The 19342-nt window shown below is 42.0% G+C and overlaps 1 protein-coding gene across 1 annotated transcript; it reads left to right on the forward strand.

The window, feature by feature from the left end:
* The first annotated feature begins 2645 nt into the window (after positions 1-2645).
* On the forward strand, positions 2646-3513 carry LOC119648270 (cuticle protein-like). Its single transcript, XM_038049925.1, has 2 exons — positions 2646-2806; positions 2914-3513. Exons 1-2 carry the CDS (start codon positions 2795-2797, stop codon positions 3379-3381), a joined length of 480 nt encoding a protein of 159 aa, XP_037905853.1. The 5' UTR covers positions 2646-2794; the 3' UTR covers positions 3382-3513.
* Positions 3514-19342: the final 15829 nt, after the last annotated feature.

The raw sequence follows: 19342 nt of genomic DNA on the forward strand, positions 1-19342 counted from the left end.
AATTGGAAAAGATTTTTTTGCATCCACAAGTTCTTGGACAGAGCTGAGACAAGGAGGATGATTCAGTCCCTTAAACTTAAGAAAGTTGGCTGCAAATGATTTAGGATTGCTGTGATGAATCGGACAAAGTCGGATTGAACGAAATGGCATAAGAAACAACCATCACCACCCTATGACTGTTGTGGAATCCGCCGAGGAATGACATCGGATTCAAGGCAGTGAAATACAATTCAAAGAAGAGCCTAATGAAGCGAAAGATACTATCTAATATTGCTGCCATCTTCAATACTTCGCAACAACTTGCACCAATGATGATTGCAATGAAACTACTTGTTCAACAGATTTTGCAATCAGAAATTGGACAGTGTCCGAAATACCACAAGCTTCCCCAGGTGAAAGTTTAGCCTGCAGTGACCAGTGAGTATTCCCACTATAATGCGGGGGCTCTTCTTGGTGAGGTTTAAACAATCTTTCGAGCGCTTGGGTTGGATCCCCCTATGAGCACCCTGGTCTGTTCCATTCTTCGTAAGTTCGCCCAGTAAAACTCCTTCAGCCGTTCCTCTTCATTTTTCAATGTCGTAGCCATGAACCCATTTCCGACTCCACAGAAGCTTCTGGCGCATATAGCGCTGTCGCCACTCCCATCCTGGCTAGCTCGCCCGCTACCTCATTGCTTTCTAACTCATTGTGGCCTGGGACCCAAAGTATACAGACGTTATTGAAAAAACCGACCGTGTTCAATTTGTGAAGGCATTCCCAGGACAATAGATGAATATGGAAAGGGGTGTATATATCTACTTTGTGCGAGGACTCGTAGCAAGCCTTTGAAAGACGAGTTGGGCAGTTCCGGTTAGAACAGAGACTGAGTTTACTAAAGAAATCGAACATACCATGCAAGGAAACCCCAAATTCATACAAAAGAATATGGGATACCTGCATCCGTTAATCGACCATCAACGCCTGCTAAAAGTACCAGGTAAACTGCGTAAAGCTGACATTGCAAATGATCACAAACACCCATCTTGTCATCAGTCAAGGCAAAGAACATTGTTGGCACTAGCTAGTTGTTAATATACCTGTAAATACGAGTAAGGCCATATAGAGAATCAAGAATAAACTGCTTACCCACAGCTCAATGCGCTCCAACGACCCTGTCAATGGGCGTAACAATACGATATTCCTCCATTTCTTTCGCCAACATCATTAGTGATGAGGAACAAATCTAAGTAAAAGAAGACGCCACTGTTGTATGATGTTTATAGTTCGAAAGGGTTAACATAGGTACATTGATTGAAATTTTTCTATAAAAACTTTTCTATAAAAATAAATTATTCCGAAAATAAGTTTGCACATTTTATAACAGAGGCGAAGTTAAATTTTTGGAGACTTTACAAAGGATATATAAGATTCGATAAATTAAGTCCTTGTCACATGCAGTACAGAAATAGATCGTAATAATTTGGATCGTTACATAGCATAATACCAGGACCTAGAAAGAAATTGCACTCCCACGATATTAAGTTATGCGAGAAATCCTGCTTCCTTCCTCCCTCGCATCAGATCTGACTCTCTGCTCTTATTTGTCAATGTGATAAAGAATTTTCTTTTTTTTCCTCTAGTTTCTTACATTTTGTAAACTTTTGTCTATAAAACTAATGTGAGTGAAATTTAATACGAACACCTAAAACATGCTATTCATGGGATTGGGAGCATAGTGAAAATGTCTTCCAAATCAATCTATTCTATGGATTTTGTAGACTATGGCATGTACATAAAGGTTTATGAAAATAAAGGCACGGGTTCTGCGATCAACAAAGTCCGTTTCAACAGTTTCAGTAACAATAATCTCTGGAACAGAAACTTTACCACGTATCATGTTTAGCTATTTTAAATCGACTTATTCCAAATGACTGAAAAAAAGATCGCGTCACCTCAGAAAGATACATATTTCTATAAGAACCTTCACCTTGGCCCCTAAGTTAACAAGTACCAACTACTGTTCCGCCAAGTACCGGTTGAGAATCATTCTTCCTCGAAGCAATTGCAGCATCAATCACCACCCAAGCCGGTGACATTGCCATCAACCGGAACTTGTTCCTCACCGTCCAAGCACTTACTTATCTGGCTTGTCCGTTTCGTCCAAAACAAGCCAAAGCAGCTCTCCAAGAACGAGTTCTTGTAGTTCCACGTTCGCGGCTACATTCACGAGATAACGCCAAGATCGACCAGCGAAAACAATTATATTATTTTATGCCATCAAATGTGGAGTACTATGTACACACTCTCCAGTCTGCAGGAGGAGTGGTCGTAATCGTAAAATTGGATGATCAGTAAATTGCTGAGTCGGTCCCCGGTCCGCGATTGTACCCACGACAATGTATCTGGTTGCAAACCTTATGTGTAATGGCTCAAGTGGAAGAGAGCAAGGTAAGTCCAAGCCCGCGTGAGATAATAAGCGAAAGTGAACTTATTTATATTGTTTGTACGTAGACGTACGCTACTTATTTTCAGGGTCGTCAAGGTAAAATCTTAATGCGATTACGTGGATAATTTGAGTAAATGCACATATGGACAACGTGTGGCGGTGTAGGAATAGGAATAGGTTTGTGATGAATGACGCGGCTAACGAGTGCGCAAACTTGAACCCGGTAGAGGCAGGTCCGAAAAGAGTTGCAAACTGTTGCGGTGGAACTATAAAAGACTTGTGACGATCGATCAAAGGTATCAGTCAAACTTACGAGTTCGATTACTTCAGTGTTTTTGTCAGCACAGACCTTTAAACAAACCCTTCAAAATGTTCAAATTGGTAAGGATATGTGCACCCTTTTTCTGGATATCTAAAAAATGTTTTGAAATTTTTGTTTAATTTGAGTGAAATTCTACTTCTAAAATATGTCTTCCCTCAAATTACAGGTGGTGCTTTCCGTTTTCATTGCCGTCGCTGCTGCCAAGCCAGGAGTCCTCCTTTCCAGCCCTTTGGTCAAAACCGCTGCTATCGTAGCTGAACCATCCCATGTCGAAGTTCACGAACCAACCATTGCCAAGGTCGGAGAAGTAGTCCAAAGCGTCCCAACTGCCGTATCCCACCAAAGCTCAACCGTCATCCACAGCAAGGCTAATGTTATCACCCCAATTGTTGCCCCAGCTGTCAAGACCTACGCCGCCCCAATCGTCAAGACCGTAGCTCCAGCTGTTGTTGCTGCCCCAGCCCATTACGTCGCTGCCGCTAGCCCAGTTGTCAGCACCTACTCCGTTGCTGGTCCAGTCTTGAAGACCTATGCCGCCGCTGCTCCTCTTGCTGTTGCTCACGCTCCAGTATACAAGAGCTACGTCGCTGCCCACCCTGTAGCCTACTCAGCTCCCTTGGTTCATGCCTGGTAAATGAAAACTCGCGAAAACAAGTGATGTAATCTAGGACTGAAATGATCGATTCTATTGTTCGTAAAGGATTCAAATTGAACTATTTGCGAAAGATTAGGATTGTGAATAAATTGTCTATTTATTGAAATGAAATTTGACTTTTACTTAAGGCCTTTATGCTTTGGATTGTGTCTAAAGCTCATTACTTAATTATTCATTTTTCAAAGAATGATTTCAGGATATCGGAAGAAAATGGCAATTACCATCTGCTTCAAAAAATACCGTTTTAGGTTCTTCTTTTTTCTATATATGATATTGAATCTTTAGCTTTAACATATCGTCAAATCAGGATAGTAGGGTTAACAGTATTTGAGTAAACTTCTTCCTTGGCCATGCCTGAAAAAAAATGTACAATCCATAATAAGGAAAAAGCCAATGCTTAGAAAATTATGTAAACAAGAAGGTGTCTTCTTTGCACTGGAAATTGAGTTCCACCACAACCCACAAATAAAAACGCCAGCAATTCCCGGAGAACTAGGGATACATTTTTATTTACAGAAATACTGGACTAATCACCAAAGGACATCATTTCTTCGGGTGAAAGGATAAAGAAGAGTTTTCAAGCACAAAAAGAGAAAATCAGACAACTCCCATGTGGCCGCCAACTATTCAAATAAAACAGCGAGTTTATGCTGGTAAGGGTTTTCCATGTATGCGGATTGCACAGGAGAGGGGGGAGGGGGTGAGAAAGAAAGAAACTACTCAATTTTTAGGTCCTCCTCGATACAAAAGATGGTATATGATAAATACCAGTGAAACTCCCTAAGCATTAGCCAAAACTACAATTTATCCCAAGCCTTAGAAGGATATGTTGACAGGCATCAAGGGTTTCTAAGACAATAACAAAGTATCGCCAGCAAAGCAATATATAATTCGGGTGGCGGTTAATTGCACCTACGGTTAGATGAAAGGGAACAGAGAAAAGGGAGATCTTTCTGCCGGAAAGAAATCATCATTTTCGACCCCCCGCACTGCTCGCTTTTCCAAGGAATGTCAAAACTGAGAGTGGCATCGAAAAGTACTAATCGAGGCCTTGTTGGGTATTAAATACCCAACATGACTATATTCGGTGACAAAAAATGTATACCCCTCTTTTGCATGTATGAGGACCTCCTTGGAAAAATGTTACTCAGTGCATGTCTGGGCATTCACATTTTCCACCTTTTCACCAAATTTCGTGTCAATCGATAATTTGAGGATAAGAGCCAATTATCAAACTTAGATTAAGGGGGTCGTCCCGCGTGTCGAATCTGCGGAATCGATTTTTTTTTTTGGCATCAATTGTATCTAGATATAGTGTAGAATATATGGGTAAAGTGATTTTTTGATATTCGGAGTCGTTCGTTAAATACGTGGTAAGCCACATGCCAGATTTATGTCGATCGCCGTAATAAAGCTCGTATTTATCGATCCGAATGACGTTCGAATGACTTCGCTAAAAAGAAGAAACCTAAGGTTTCCGGACTAGGTATAGCAGATTAATGACCAGTTAAGGTTTTATGCTAAAAATCGCATTCTATTTTTTAAATTTGTTTTCCTCGAAACTACATGTTGAAAATCAACTGCCACCATAGCCCAAAATCTATCCTAAGAAATTCTTTGGAATTTTCACAACTTATTCAGAACATATTTCTACGGTCCGCAAATTAAGATAATTGCGATTCATTCAGTATTTCTTTTTATTCATTGAAGAAGCCATGAAAAAACACCAAAATTGACAAAAAAAAAGTTTAACAAGACACCAAAAATTTAGTTTTTAATATTTTTCAATAATCCTAGTTTGCGAACTGTAGTTAAGTCTGTACGTTAAAATGCCGTTTACTTTTTCCCTTAAGATGATCGCAGCGCCCTCTAGGGTGGCAGCAGAAAAACCCCTTTTTTTGGAGATGGGTGTATAAATTGCTCTGCATTTCAATAACGAACTATGCGATGGGGCTGGGAAACTTGCTATGCACGCCCAAGATATTAATAAGGCTAAGGTGAAAAATTAGTATTTGTATCTTTATCTAGTTTTTCACAAAAAAAAATCAAAAAAAGCCAAAAAAAACGCGCTTCACACGGGATGACCACCTTAAATTAGCTGTTGAGGGATAAAGGCTAAAACTGATTTCCAAATTTACTGAACGTTCAAACATACACCTTTTGCATAGCCCTTTGTGTCTTTTATGGTATAATAGATATTGCGGAGAAAAATTGTTGCTGAATAATGGATAATATATTGTACCTCATCTCAACTAATGTACCATTACTGTCTTAGCAAATCAAATGACGCGTGTCAATGCGAAGCCAACTTAAGCTCTATTCACACTTACCAGCAGGTAGCGTGTTAGACACAGTACAGACGAATGTATTTATACTACCTTCCAGCACACAAAAGTATCATCATCATCATCAACCGTGCAACAACCGTATCCGGTCTAGACCTGCCTTAATAAGGAACTCCAAACATCCCGGTTTTGCGCCGAGGTCCACAAATTCGATATCCCTAAAAGCTGTCTGGCGTCCTGACCTACGCCATCGCTCCATCTTAGGCAGGGTCTGCCTCGTCTTCTTTTTCTACCATAGATATTTCCCCTATAGACTTTCCGGGCTGGACATCGTCATCCATACGAATTAAGTAACCCGCCCACCGTAACCTATTCAACCGGATTTTATCCACAACCTGACGGTCATGGTATCGTTCATAGATTTCGTCATTGTGTAGGCTACGGAATCGTCCATCCTCATGTAGGGGGCCAAAAATTCTTCGGAGGATTCTTCTCCTGAACGCGGCCAAGAGTTCGCAATTTTTCATGCTAAGAACCTAAGTTTCCGAGGAATACATGAGGACTGGCAAGATCATAGTCTTGTACAGTAACAGCGAAACAGTCTTTGTAAGCTGAAATAGGCTCTGTTGGCTGACAACAACCGTGCGCGGATTTCATCATCGTAGCTGTTATCGGTTGTGATTTTCGACCCTAGATAGGAGAAATTATCAACGGTCTCAAAGTTGTATTCTCCTATCCTTATTGTTTGACCAATGCAGTTTGATGTTGTTGGTTGATTCGTCTTCTGTGCTGACGTTGTCACCATATATTTTGTTTTGCCTTCATTGATGTGCAGCCCAAGATCTCACGCCAATTTGCGCCTGCTCGATCTGGATGAAGGCAGTTTATACGTCTCGGGTGGTTCTTCCCATGATGTCGATATCGTCAGCATAGGCCAGTAGTTGGGTGGACTTAAAGAGGATCGTACCTCTTGCATTTACCTCAGCACAACGGATCACCTTCTCGAGGGCCAGGTTAAAGAGGACGCATGATGGGGCATCCCCTTGTCGTAGACCGTTGTTGATGTCGAATGGTCTTGAGAGTGATCCTGCTGTTTTTATCTGGCCTCGCACATTGGCCAGGGTCAGCCTAGTTAGTCCTATTAAATATGTCGGGATACCGTATTCCTGTGGCCGTGTTCAGTTTTACCCTGGCTATGCTATCTTACGCGGCTTTAAAGTCGATGAATAGATGGTGCAATTGTTGTCCATATTCCAACAGTTTTTCCATCGCTTGCCGCAGAGAGAAAATCTGATCTGTTGGTGATTTGCCTGGAGTGAAGCTCCTTTGGTATGGGCCAATGATGTTCTGGGCGTATGGGACTATCCGGCCTAGCAAGATAGCGGAGAATATCTTATAGATGGTACTCAGCAACGTGACACCTCTATAATTGCTGCACTGTGTGATATCTCCCTTTTTATATATGAGACAGATAATGCCTCGTTGCCAATCGTCAGGCATTGATTCGCTGTCCCATACCTTGAGCACAAGTTGATGAACCATTTGGTGTAACTGATCGGCTCCATATTTAACCAATTCGGGTTTAATTCCATCGGCTCCTGGCGACTTATGATTTTTAAGCCGATGAATTGCACGGACTGCTTCTCCTATATTTGGTGGTGGCAGTATGTGTCCGTCGTCTTCAGTTGGCGGGACCTCCAACTCGCCGATGTTCTGGTTGTTCAGTAGCTCATCAAAGTAGTCAACCCATCGCTCCAATATGCCCATTCTGTTGGAAATCAGATTTCCCTCTTTGTCTCGGCAGGATGAACATCGAGGTGTATAAGGCTTCATCCTGCTGACTTGTTGCTAAAACTTCCAAGCCTGGTGCGGTTGCTCCCTGTACTTTTCTAGTTCACAAACTTGTTGGTTCCCCCAGGCTTCCTTTTTCCGTCTGTGAAGTCGCTTCTCCGCTCGACGGAGTTCGTGATAAGTCTCTGCGCGTGCCCGCGCTCTTTGAGAATGCAACATTACTTGGTATGCGCCATTCTTCCGTTTCGTTGCTAGCTTAAATTCATCGTCAAACCAGCCGTTCCGACTCCTTTTGCGGCTGGGGTGATAACGTTCTTCAGGTGGTTGTGAAGATCATTTGTTGATGCTTCATCTCCAGGTCCTCTGTTGACTGCAGTTATTGCGACATTCATTTCCCTCTTACAGGTGTCGCGGAGGGTTGTGTTGTGGATAGCTTCAGTGTCAACTCCCACCTGATTGTCAGAGGGGATTCTAGGTGGTGTTGTTATTCGAGCTCGGAGCACCATGCCAATGATATAGTGATCCGAGTCTATATTGCCCCCTTATATCTTCTGACATTAATCAAGGCTGAGAGGGGGCGACGTTCAATCAACACGTGGTCAATTTGGTTGAAAGTGGTCCCGTCTGGAGAAGCCCACATATGTTTGTGGACCGCTTTCCGCGCAAACCAGGTACTTCCAACAACTATTTCGTGTGACCCTGATAATTGAATAACATTTGTATTTTCGTGTAAGCTATGGGAGCCAACGTATCGCCTGAATACGGGCCCCTTCCCTACTTGGCTGTTAAAATCCACAAGTATGATTTTGATATCATATCTGGGACAGGCTTCTAGGGTTCGTTCTACTGCCTCGTAGAAGGTATCATTCTCCGACTCTGCAGTCTCCTCTGTAGGGGCGTGAACGTTAATGAGGCTTATATTTCTAAACTTGCCTCGTAAGCGCAGAGTGCATAGCCGTTCGCTTATGTTTTCAAACCGGTCCCAGTCCAGCGCATTTCCTGTAACGCTGTTACATCAGCCCTGTATTGGGAGAGAGTATCGGCTAGCTGCTCATCAGCTTCATCTCTGTACAGGGAGCGCACGTTCTATGAGAAAATGCGCAAATCGTTATTCCGTTGTTGTTGTCGGGTTCGTCGTTGTATAATCCGTCCAGTCCGAGGATCCTGTTGTGGGTTCGTAACAAGTTGTTTTCCGTGTATGGTTGTCAGCCCAACCCAACCTCCAACCTGGAGGACCAGTTGGTACAGTTTGTCCCATTTTTAGGCGCGGGAGACTCGCTTTCATCCTTCTCCGTCTGCAGCTTTTCGTTAAGAAAGAGCTCCCAGCGTCACCACGTGGAGGTGGAGATAGGGTTTGGTAGTAGAGCTGTTGGTATTGGTTCAGCAGGCATTCCCCAGGTTTTATGCTCCATCGTGTGTACCAATCCACGTTTCGCCCTCGGACCTATACTACCCTTTGATCACAAAAGTATTCTTCCTTATATTCACTATGTGAGTGTCGATATTTACAAACAACGAGCATTACGTATACAGCACGGAGCGTGTCAAATACAGCACAGTTACAACTAAACAAGCCTCATCTTCCAATTTGAATTTGTATGGTGCGAGAAAATCATTGCGCATATACGCCGTTCTCCATTTTTACATCAATCATTTCATGAATGCAAACTGATGAAAAAGAATCCATGGAAAATTGGTATGGTTTTTATCGACAAATGTAGCTACCGTCTTTCTGCGTAAATTTGTAATCATTTGTTCATTTATCTTAGCTGTTAATATTAAATTCACTGATTGTACTACTCATTCTTCTAATTTTCCTGAATAATATATAATCCTTTGGGTAGTTCACTTGATTGCTGATAACTATGATTTAATTGATTACAAATTATTATAGATATAACTGGGGCTCATACTTTGTCAAGTCACTGATTTATAGACAAAAGAACGCTAGGTGCAACAATGGAGTTTCATACCTTAACTAGATAGTGGTCGATTCGGAAAAGTATACAAACCTAAGTTTCATTATGATTCAAGTTGATAGCAACTTTGCTAGAGAACAGATTCAACATAAATTCACGATATTTCTTTATCTACAAACATATACCATCACAACTCAAAAAAAAAAACTCAAATTCTCACCTCCTAGGCATGCAATGTACACATTAAAAAAATCTTTAAGATAAAATTAAAAAACATACCTGAAAAATTACAACTGGTTGGTATAAGATACAAGATATATATGTACATTTAGGATTCAGGACGGACAAAAAACATGTGACCTATAGGAAAATTTATATTTTTTCTACAGTCTTGGAAGAGAACTTAACAAAAATTCTAGGTGACAATAGCCATATTAAGAAATGTGGATGTAATTATGAAATTAAAATAACGAATTTACTACAGGATTCAAACGTGGAAGCGTTTAATGGTTGGCCAATGAGAATAATTTAAAATAGGATCTTCCCCAACAAAATAATTTTCGCTAACTCCACGAAATAATTAAAAACAATATTCGCAATTATTTTATACCATCCGAAATAATTGATTTGCTTAATAATTAAAAATGTTGAAGTGTTGAAACATTTCCATATAATTGCATCATAAATCTGTTCAACCTTGTGAATTTTAACGAATTCGCCTTCCCTTTTACTATTGTCTTTAAATGGAAATGGGCGTACAATGAATGCCTGATAAAATTAATATTTAAAAGTGAGAAATTGATGCAGTCAGGATATTGAAAAATTAATAAATAAATAAACTCGTCCTTAGGTCAACATTCAGTTATTTTCCTGTCATCGAAATTACTAAATGACATGAAGAAAAATTAATATCTCAATCTTGTGCTCATTCCATCAACAATTATTATTCGCTATCTGTAGACATTAATTTAAAATTTGTTTGCTTTCCAGTACAATATGATGAATTGCATTTAAGAAAAAGTTTTAATTAAGTATGTACACGCATGTGTAGATATTCATGCACATACGAGTATATGCTATTTCGAAAATTAAGTTTTTTGTTACTTACAATACTCTTAGGGTTTCCCCGTTGAATATCCATTATTTTCTTGAAGTGTATGTTTGATTGCTACCTACATACATAATTCATAAATCAATTTCCCTATATACTTTCAATTAAATATGCGATAAGATGGCTGTTCTACTTCCTACTTGTTGTTTTTTTTTAATTAAGGAAACAATGACGGTTTTGCCATCCCACCCGGAACTTCTTCTGACATTTTTTATTTGTCAAAAACTAGCCAATGGAATATATTTTCTGTTTTTGTTTTACATATATATAAAATTTATAAAATTTCAATTCAAAGTGTTGCTATTTAATGTTTTGTAGAAAGCAGAACCTTATTCAAATCGGTTTACTGTCTATATGTCTGACTGTCCGTCAATTGGTCTTCTTTTTTTTCATCGTTGAAAGAAGGAAAAGTTCACAACCTACCGCTGGATCTTGTCGTGTGGTTAAGTTAGACAGTTACTCCTAAAACCATATACGTCTTCTTCCACTCTCCCCGCGGGACAAATCTAAAGTCTTTCTTATTTTCTTCTCATTTAGCTAGTCTTGAATAACTCGCAACGCTCATTCGACTTTTGATCCCACCCACTCAAAAATTGTGCCCCCCCCCCCCCCCTCTAGTTTAATTCTCCACGACGAAAGGTATAGTACTTTTCAAATCTGTTCTCAGTCCAGACATTTAATGTGTACAGAGGGAGGGCGAGGTTGAAAAGTTGTCATTTCTTTTACGGACCCATTCTCAGAAAGTAAATATTCTGACATAGAAGGTCGCGGTTCAAATCTCACTGATGACGCAGAGATTTGTTATCATGACTGAAGTGCTCTAGCGCACTTCAAGACCCTGATCCAATATGAATTGTCGTGCAAGAATTATTATTATTAATGCGCAGTGATTGCATCGACAATTAACGCAGCCTTACGAAATCTGAGTTGCTTGTCAGAATGTCTCCTTCTTTTTTCACGATACATATGCACAGTATTTGTCCATGGAATTATGAACGGTAAATATGTAATCTTTGGGGGCATATTGGAGCGATGGGTTGGGTACTTTGATGAACTACTGAACAACCAGAACATCGACGAGTTGGAGGCCCCGCCAACTGAAGACGACGGACTAATACTGCCACCACCAAGTATAAGAGAAATAGTCTGTGCAATTCATCATCATCATCATCATCAACGGCGCAACAACCGGTATCCGGTCTAGGCCTGCCTTAATAAGGAACTCCAGACATCCCAGTTTTGCGCCGAGGTCCACCAATTCGATATCCCGAAAAGCTGTCTGGCGTCCTGACCTACGCCATCGCTCCATCTTATATCACACAGTGCAGCAATTATAGAGGTATCACGTTGCTGAGTACCATCTATAAGATATACTCCCCTATCTTGCTAGGCCGGATAGCCCCATATGCCCAGAACATCATCGGTCCATACCAAAGAAGCTTCACTCCAGGCAAATCAGCAACAGATCAGATATTCTATCTGCGGCAAGCAACGGAAAAACTGTTGGAATATGGACAACAGTTGCACCATCTATTCATCGACGTTAAAGCCGCCTATGATAGCATAGCCAGGGTAAAACTGTACACGGCCATGAAAGAATTCGGTATCCCGATGGAACTAATAAGACTAACTAGGCTGACCCTGACCAATGTGCGAGGCCAGGTAAAAGCAGCAGGATCACTCTCAGGACCATTCGATATCAACAACGGTCTACGACAAGGGGATTCCCTATCATGCGTCCTCTTTAACCTGGCCCTGGAGAAGGTGATCCGTGATGCTGAGGTAAATGCAAGAGGTACGATCCTCTTTAAGTCCACCCAACTACTAGCCTATGTTGATGATATCGACATCATGGGAAGACCGACCCAAGACGTACAAACTGCCTTCATCCAGATCAAGCAGGCGGCGCGAGATCTTGGGCTGCACATCAATGAAGGCAAGACAAAATATATGGTGGCAACGTCAAACCAAAAACCTACCAACCAACAACATCGAATCGCACTGGCCAAACGGGAAGAATAAATATAGAAGAATACAACTTTGAGACCGTTGATAATTTCTCCTGTCTAGGGTCGAAAATCACAACTGATAACAGCTACGATGATGAAATCCGCGCACAGTTGTTGTCAGCCAACCGAGCCTATTTCAGCTTACAAAAACTGTTCCGCTCGAAACGTCTCACTATAGTGTCAAAGCTCTTACTGTACAAGACAAGGATCTTGCCAGTCCTCATGTATTCCTTGGGACTTAGCAAGAAGAATTGCGAACTCTTGGCGGCGTTCGAGAGAAAAATCCTCCGAAGAATTTTTGGCCCCATACATGAAGATGGACGATTCCGTAGCCTACATAACGACGAAATCTATGAGCGATACCATGACCGTCCGGTCGTGGATAAAATCCGGTTCAATAGGTTACGGTGGGCGGGTCACGTAATCCGTATGGATGAGGATGATCCCACCCGGAAAGTCTATAAGGGCAATATCTATGTTAGAAAAAGAAGACGAGGCAGACCCTGCCTAAAATGGAGCGATGGCGTAGGTCAGGACGCCATGCAGCTTTTAGGGATAACGAATTGGTGGACCTCGGCGCAAAACCGGGATGTCTGGAGTTCCTTATTAAGGTAGGCCTAGACCGAATACCGGTTGTGGCGCCGTTGATGGTGATGATGATGATGAAATATGTAAACTTTCAACTTACGGCAGCAATAAAAACCAAAGTTTTTCATTTAAACTAACCAAACATGACTTCATTACTTACTGTGTCCAATATTGTTGAAACCCAAGGTAACTCCGCCCGCATTTCTAATTGCAACTCATGCGATCAGGTATACTGCGAATACAATTTCAAATTGTTGGTTTTAAATCAACGTCATTACACCATATATAATTAATGTTTTCTTTAAAATTTGCGGAGAATTGCCAGAACAAAGCAGTAGACCCAAGTCCAGTGAATGTTGATAATTCATGCTATGAATGTATGGCAAGATGCGACATCCTGCATGAAGACATATTCTGTACGCAGAGCGTGCAGATTGTTGATATATGACACAAATGCCCTTTGTATTAGGTTTATGTGCTGCCCAAATCGCAATGAATCTTGAATAAATTCTGTTAGATCAGGTCCGTCTTCAGAAATGCAGCCACAAATCATTATTGCTGGATATTTAATATTTTTAACAATACAGGCATCAGACAAACATAATTTGCCACCTCAGTCACCACCTCTAGACGACATTCGTCGCTAAAGATGACTTACAAAAAATTAAAAACAGGCAAAATTTGAAAAGAAGCCGTAAAAAAATATCTTTATTCAATTTACCTTTCTCTAATAAGAAAAATTATAATCCTCGTGCTAGCGGACACATAAAAATAGTCGTTGCATGAATTCACCCCCCTCCCCCCCCCCATCTCAGCGCCAGCGTCTCTTGCATCATCCAAATACTCTAGAAGGTTGCAATTTGAACCTATTGGGAGTTTCACAAAATTAGGCGATCTTCTTTTTTTACCGTTATCCCCCCAGTCTTTTTCGACTATTCTGAAAAACCTCTGGTTTATCATGCGAAATACTGAATTTTATCCCTATTCCCGCCACTAATAATTTGGAAACGCCCACATACATTTAAGGCAATCGATACAAAGCTTGACCTTCCCTCTTTCACAATTTCCCTCCTTATTTATCTTCTATTTTACCTTAATATCTCCTTTTTTACCCATTTTCTGTCAATTTGCCATTATCAGAAAACTAAGGTGTATATGTTAAATAAAATCAATATTTTTACTCGCGTGTACCGTTAAGGACACTGCCAACTTCGCAAATAACTATTCGAAAACCACAAAAAGCACAACAATATTGAAAAATCGACCAGCTTAAAATACGACTTTCGACAGAATGATGTGACTTCTAATTCTAATTCTATTCTAACATCCCACCCAGCCCTTCTAGGGTAGTAAACCTCCTTAAAAAATCATAAACTTGGGTGAAGGAATCGACGTACCTATCGGATGAATTATAGTGGCGTTGCACTGCATTTCAACAGCTCCTCACCGAATAGATTCTCTACCTTTGGAAGTAACCATGGGGTATTAAACCATAGGGAGGGGCTCTGTTGCAAGACTGATTGCATCTTTTAATATGACCCCAAGGTCACGAAGACAGTACCCAACACGGTTAAGATTCGCTCAATAACATCAGAGCAGCTCTTCGCTCTTCGATATTTTGGCAGTTGGCAGGGACGGAAGATCTATGCGGCGGCGGTTTGGGCGAACTAACTCAACGAATTTTTTGTCGGCGACTATCATCGTGTCACGGATTTGAAACGAAATTCCCTCAGGTTCAGACAGCGATTCCGTTACGCGTTCATAACCCAATTTCTGGAGCTAAACCATGTTCTGGAACGTAACGTCATCAACTAGTACCGGGTAATAACAACCGAGTCGCCCTACCAACTAGACAACAAATCTTCCATTACGTTTCACTTGAGCTCGTGGTGAAGTCATCCACTTACTAGACTAGACAAAGGAACAACACAAGTACTCCACCTGTAAGGCATTTTATGAACCCAGTAGTCAGGAGTAGTAACTGGGGTATGTCGACACAGGGATGGAGCAGTCCAGGGTGCTTATTGGGGGATACGAACCCATGCGCACAAAGGATTGCCTAAACCTCACCAAAAAGAACCCCCGAATCATAGTGGGAATTCTCACTGGTCATTGTCGGCTGAACTACCACCTAGGGAAGCTAGGGATATCTACGGACACTGCCTGCAGGTTCTGTGAGGAGGAGGACGAAACCTCTATGCACGTCCTGGGACAGTGTCCAGCACTTGTGCAAAGTAGGTCGATACATCTGGGAGAACACTTAATACCAGATGCAAAGCTGAAACTTCTGGAAGTGGGGAACATACTAAAGTTCCTAACGGTTACTGGCCTGCTTGAGATACTATGATCAACAGGTACACTATAACCAGTAAAAGGGGCACAATAGTTCTTCAAGGACGCGGTGCGACTTTCCCTTAACAAAATAATAATAATGTCGACACATTTTATAATGTGGCTTTGACCGCATTCCAGGTCGCATTCACAGAATATGCTGAGATTCTCCCAAACGCTAGGCCAAAGATCCCAAAACTTCAATTTTCTTCGGCAACTACCGACATCATTGGTGCCAATGACAGAATGACTGATCAAAATTGCTGCGACTACGGTTCATCGACTGGTCTACATTGCAGCTGCCACAATTATTCGTCACATTAATCAACAATTTGGAGGAAACAGCGCAGGGGAATTTATCGTTCTGGGTGTTTCGACTCAATAAAAGAGTCGAAAAGTTGAGAAAGAAGGTAGGACGTGTCACGAAAGCACTTCTGGGAATTTGAAATAATAACGCTAATGTTAATTTATTGGTCTTGCAAATACCCATATTTCGGGAACTTGTTCCCTTCATCAGTGCTAACAAGTCTGCTCATCAGTGGGTTTATTAACTATTTTTATACTAATCAAGTGATTCCCGAAATATTGGTATTTGCAAGATTAGCGAATAAGAACAAACAAGTTTTTATTATTTCAGATAATTTAATCACTAGAAATACGGCGCAATTATACTTCTTGGAAAACCATCACGAAGAGTGCACAGATGCATTGCGAACATCATCGAAGAAATCCTCGAGGTGCTGAAGCAAACATTTGCGGTATACTCCAATCGCATTCGTATGCATCTTGTTCTTCCCGAACCAAATGGGATTTTATAAAAACCTCACCAACTCAGGACGTGAAGTCGACCTATAAGCAACCCTTGAAAAGGCAGAGAATTGGAAAGCGCCAGCAGTTGATAAGGTTCAAGAGCACTCACAGGGTATTGGCAAATCATTTTAATCAGATGATTCATCATCAACATCAACGGCGCAATAACCGGTATCCGGTCTAGGCCTTAATAAGAAACTCCAGACAACCCGGTTTTGTGCCGAGGTCCACCAATTTGATATCCCTAAAAGCTGTCCGGCGTCCTGACCTACGCCATCGCTCCATCTCAGGCAGAGTCTGCCTCGTCTTCTTTTTCTACCATAGATATTGCCCTTATAGACTTTCCGGGCTGGATCATCCTCATCCATACGGATTAAGTGACCCGCCCACCGTAACCTATTGAACCGGATTTTATCCACAACCTGACGGTCATGGTATCGCTCAGAGATTTCGTCATTATGTAAGCTACGGAATCGTCCATCCTCATGAAAGGAGCCAAAAATTCTTTGGAGGATCCTTCTCTCGAATGCGGCCAAGAGTTCGCAATTCTTCTTGCTAAGAACCCCAATCTCCGAGGAATACATGATTACTGGCAAGATCATTGTCTTGTACAGTAAGAGCTTTGACCCTATGGTGAGACGTTTCGGACGAAACAGTTTTTGTAAGTTGAAATAGGCTCTATTGGCTGCCAGCAACCGTGCGTGGATTTCATCGTCGTAGCTGTTGCCGGTTGTGATTTTCGACCCTAGATAGGTCTCAAAATTGTATTCTATTATCTTTGACCAGTGCGGTTTGATGTTGTTGATTGGTTGGTTTTCGGTCCTGACGTTGCCACCATATACTTTGTCTTACCTTCATTGATGTGCAGCCCAAGATCTCGCGTCCATCGCCGCCTGCTCGATCTGGATGAAGGCAGTTTGTACGTCTCGGGTGGTTCTTCCCATGATGTCGATATCGTCAGCATAGGCCAGTAGTTGGGTGGACTTAAAGAGGATCGTACCTCTTGTATTTACCTCAATATCACGGATCACTTTCTCAAGGGCCAGGTTAAAGACTCTTTTTGCGGCTCGGGCCAAGTATGTTTGTAGCCATATTTATGATAACGTTCTTCAGGTGATTGTGAAGATCATTTGTTGATGCTTCATCTCCAGGACATCTGTTAGCTGCGGTTATTGCGGCATCCATTTCCCAATTGTAAGTGTTACCGAGGGCTGTGTTGTGAATAGCTTCAGTATTCACTCTCACCTGATTGCGCGGAGAACTATCCCAACGAAATAGTGATGCGAGTTTATATTGACTCCCTATAAATTCTGACGTTATCAAGGCTGAGAGGTGGCGGCGTTCAATCAACACGTGGTCAATTTGGTTGAAAGTGGTCTCATCTGGAGAGCCTCACGTATGTTTGTGGACCGCTTCCCGCGCACACCAGGAACTTCCGACAACCATTTCGTGTGACACTGGTAATTGAATAATCCGCAGTTAGTTATCATTTGTATTTTGATGTAAGCTATGGGAGCCAACGTATCGCCTGAATACGGGTTCCCTCCCTATTTAGCTAAATCCCCAAGTATGATTTTGATATCTTATCTGGAACAGACTTCGAGGGCTCGTTCTACTGCCTCGTAGAAGGTATCCTTCTCCGACTCTGCAGTCTCCTCTGTAGGGGCGTGAACGTTGAAGAGGCTGATATTTCTAAATTTGCCTCGCAAGCGCAGAGTGCATGTGTGTGTGTGTGTGTATGATAGGGTAGAAGCTGCAGCTTCTGAGCACTCAGGCCATGTTGGAATATTGTACTCGCCACCCCCGTCTAACGGAATATTCCGGACTCGTTAACGTATCGCAAGATTTCCGTTAGTGGATGTGATGCTACCCGTCGCAATTGAAGAACATCGGCACCAAAGATCTGATGTCTGATGCGTCCATAGGCGGGGCATTCACATAGAAAATGCTGCATGGATTCCACTTCCTCATTACAGGAGGGACACGTATCATCTTGAGTAATTCCTATTCGGAACATATGCCCAGCTAGTGAATTATGGCCTGTCAGAATGCCCACAATGCACCTGCAAGTCCTCCTGTCGAAAAACAGGTACGCATGTTCGGTTCTGGCAGGAAAAGTTTGGTGTGTCGAGCAGCATTTAGGCTCTGCCACCTGCCATTGTAGGAAGCTTGTTCCCAGTTTTTGAAAACAGACTTAGCCAATGCTACTGATACTCCAATTGCTGGCTGCGGTCCCGGCATAGAGCAGATTGACCCCTCTTTCGCTAAAGCGTGCGAGATTTCATTTCTCTCTACGCCACAGTGACAAGGTACCCAGAGTAGTTCCACCGTATTGAATCTAGACATAGAGTTCAAACGGTTTCTGCATTCCTGAACGATTTTCGAGGTGATCAAAGGACTGCTCAATGCCCTCAATGCAGCTTGGCTGTCACTGCAGATTGCGATGCGCCTGCCCTTCAACCACTCGTCAATCACTCAGTTTGCCGCCCTTAGGATCGGATAAACTTCGGCTTGGAAAACCGTTGCATATTGTCCCAAAGGAAAAGTCCACTTCTCGTTTTTATTCGAGAAGTAGACTCCGGCTCCAGAACCCTCTTCTGTTTTTGAGACATCGGTGTAGAAGACTTCCGTATATCCCGCCACGCTTTCCTCTGGGTCTTCCCAGTCCTCTCTACGCTTCAGAGTAACTTCATATCTTCTACCAAACAGATGTATGGGAACACGAGAATCGGAAGGCATTGTAAGAACTGGATTCAATCCTCCCAGTAACTCTTCCAATGCTCTGTGCCCCCCACATCCGTTGTTTCCCCATAAATTTAATCGAATTAGTCTATGAGCTGCTCTCATCGCAGTGGTTTGAATAAATATATCCAGGGGCTGCAAATTGAGTAGTGCATTCAGAGCTGCGCCGGATGTCGTGCTCATGGCACCAGTGATACCCAGACACACAGTTCTTTGCAGTGCGGCTAGTTTATGGTGAAAATCTTTTTGTCTCACCTTAACCCACCACACTACGGATGCATATACGAATATCGGCTTAATGATGGCAACGTATATCCACATTACCACATGAGGCCTGAGTCTCCATGTTGAGGC

The sequence above is a fragment of the Hermetia illucens genome, chromosome 2, assembly GCF_905115235.1.
Source record: "Hermetia illucens chromosome 2, iHerIll2.2.curated.20191125, whole genome shotgun sequence".
Taxonomy (NCBI): domain Eukaryota; kingdom Metazoa; phylum Arthropoda; class Insecta; order Diptera; family Stratiomyidae; genus Hermetia; species Hermetia illucens.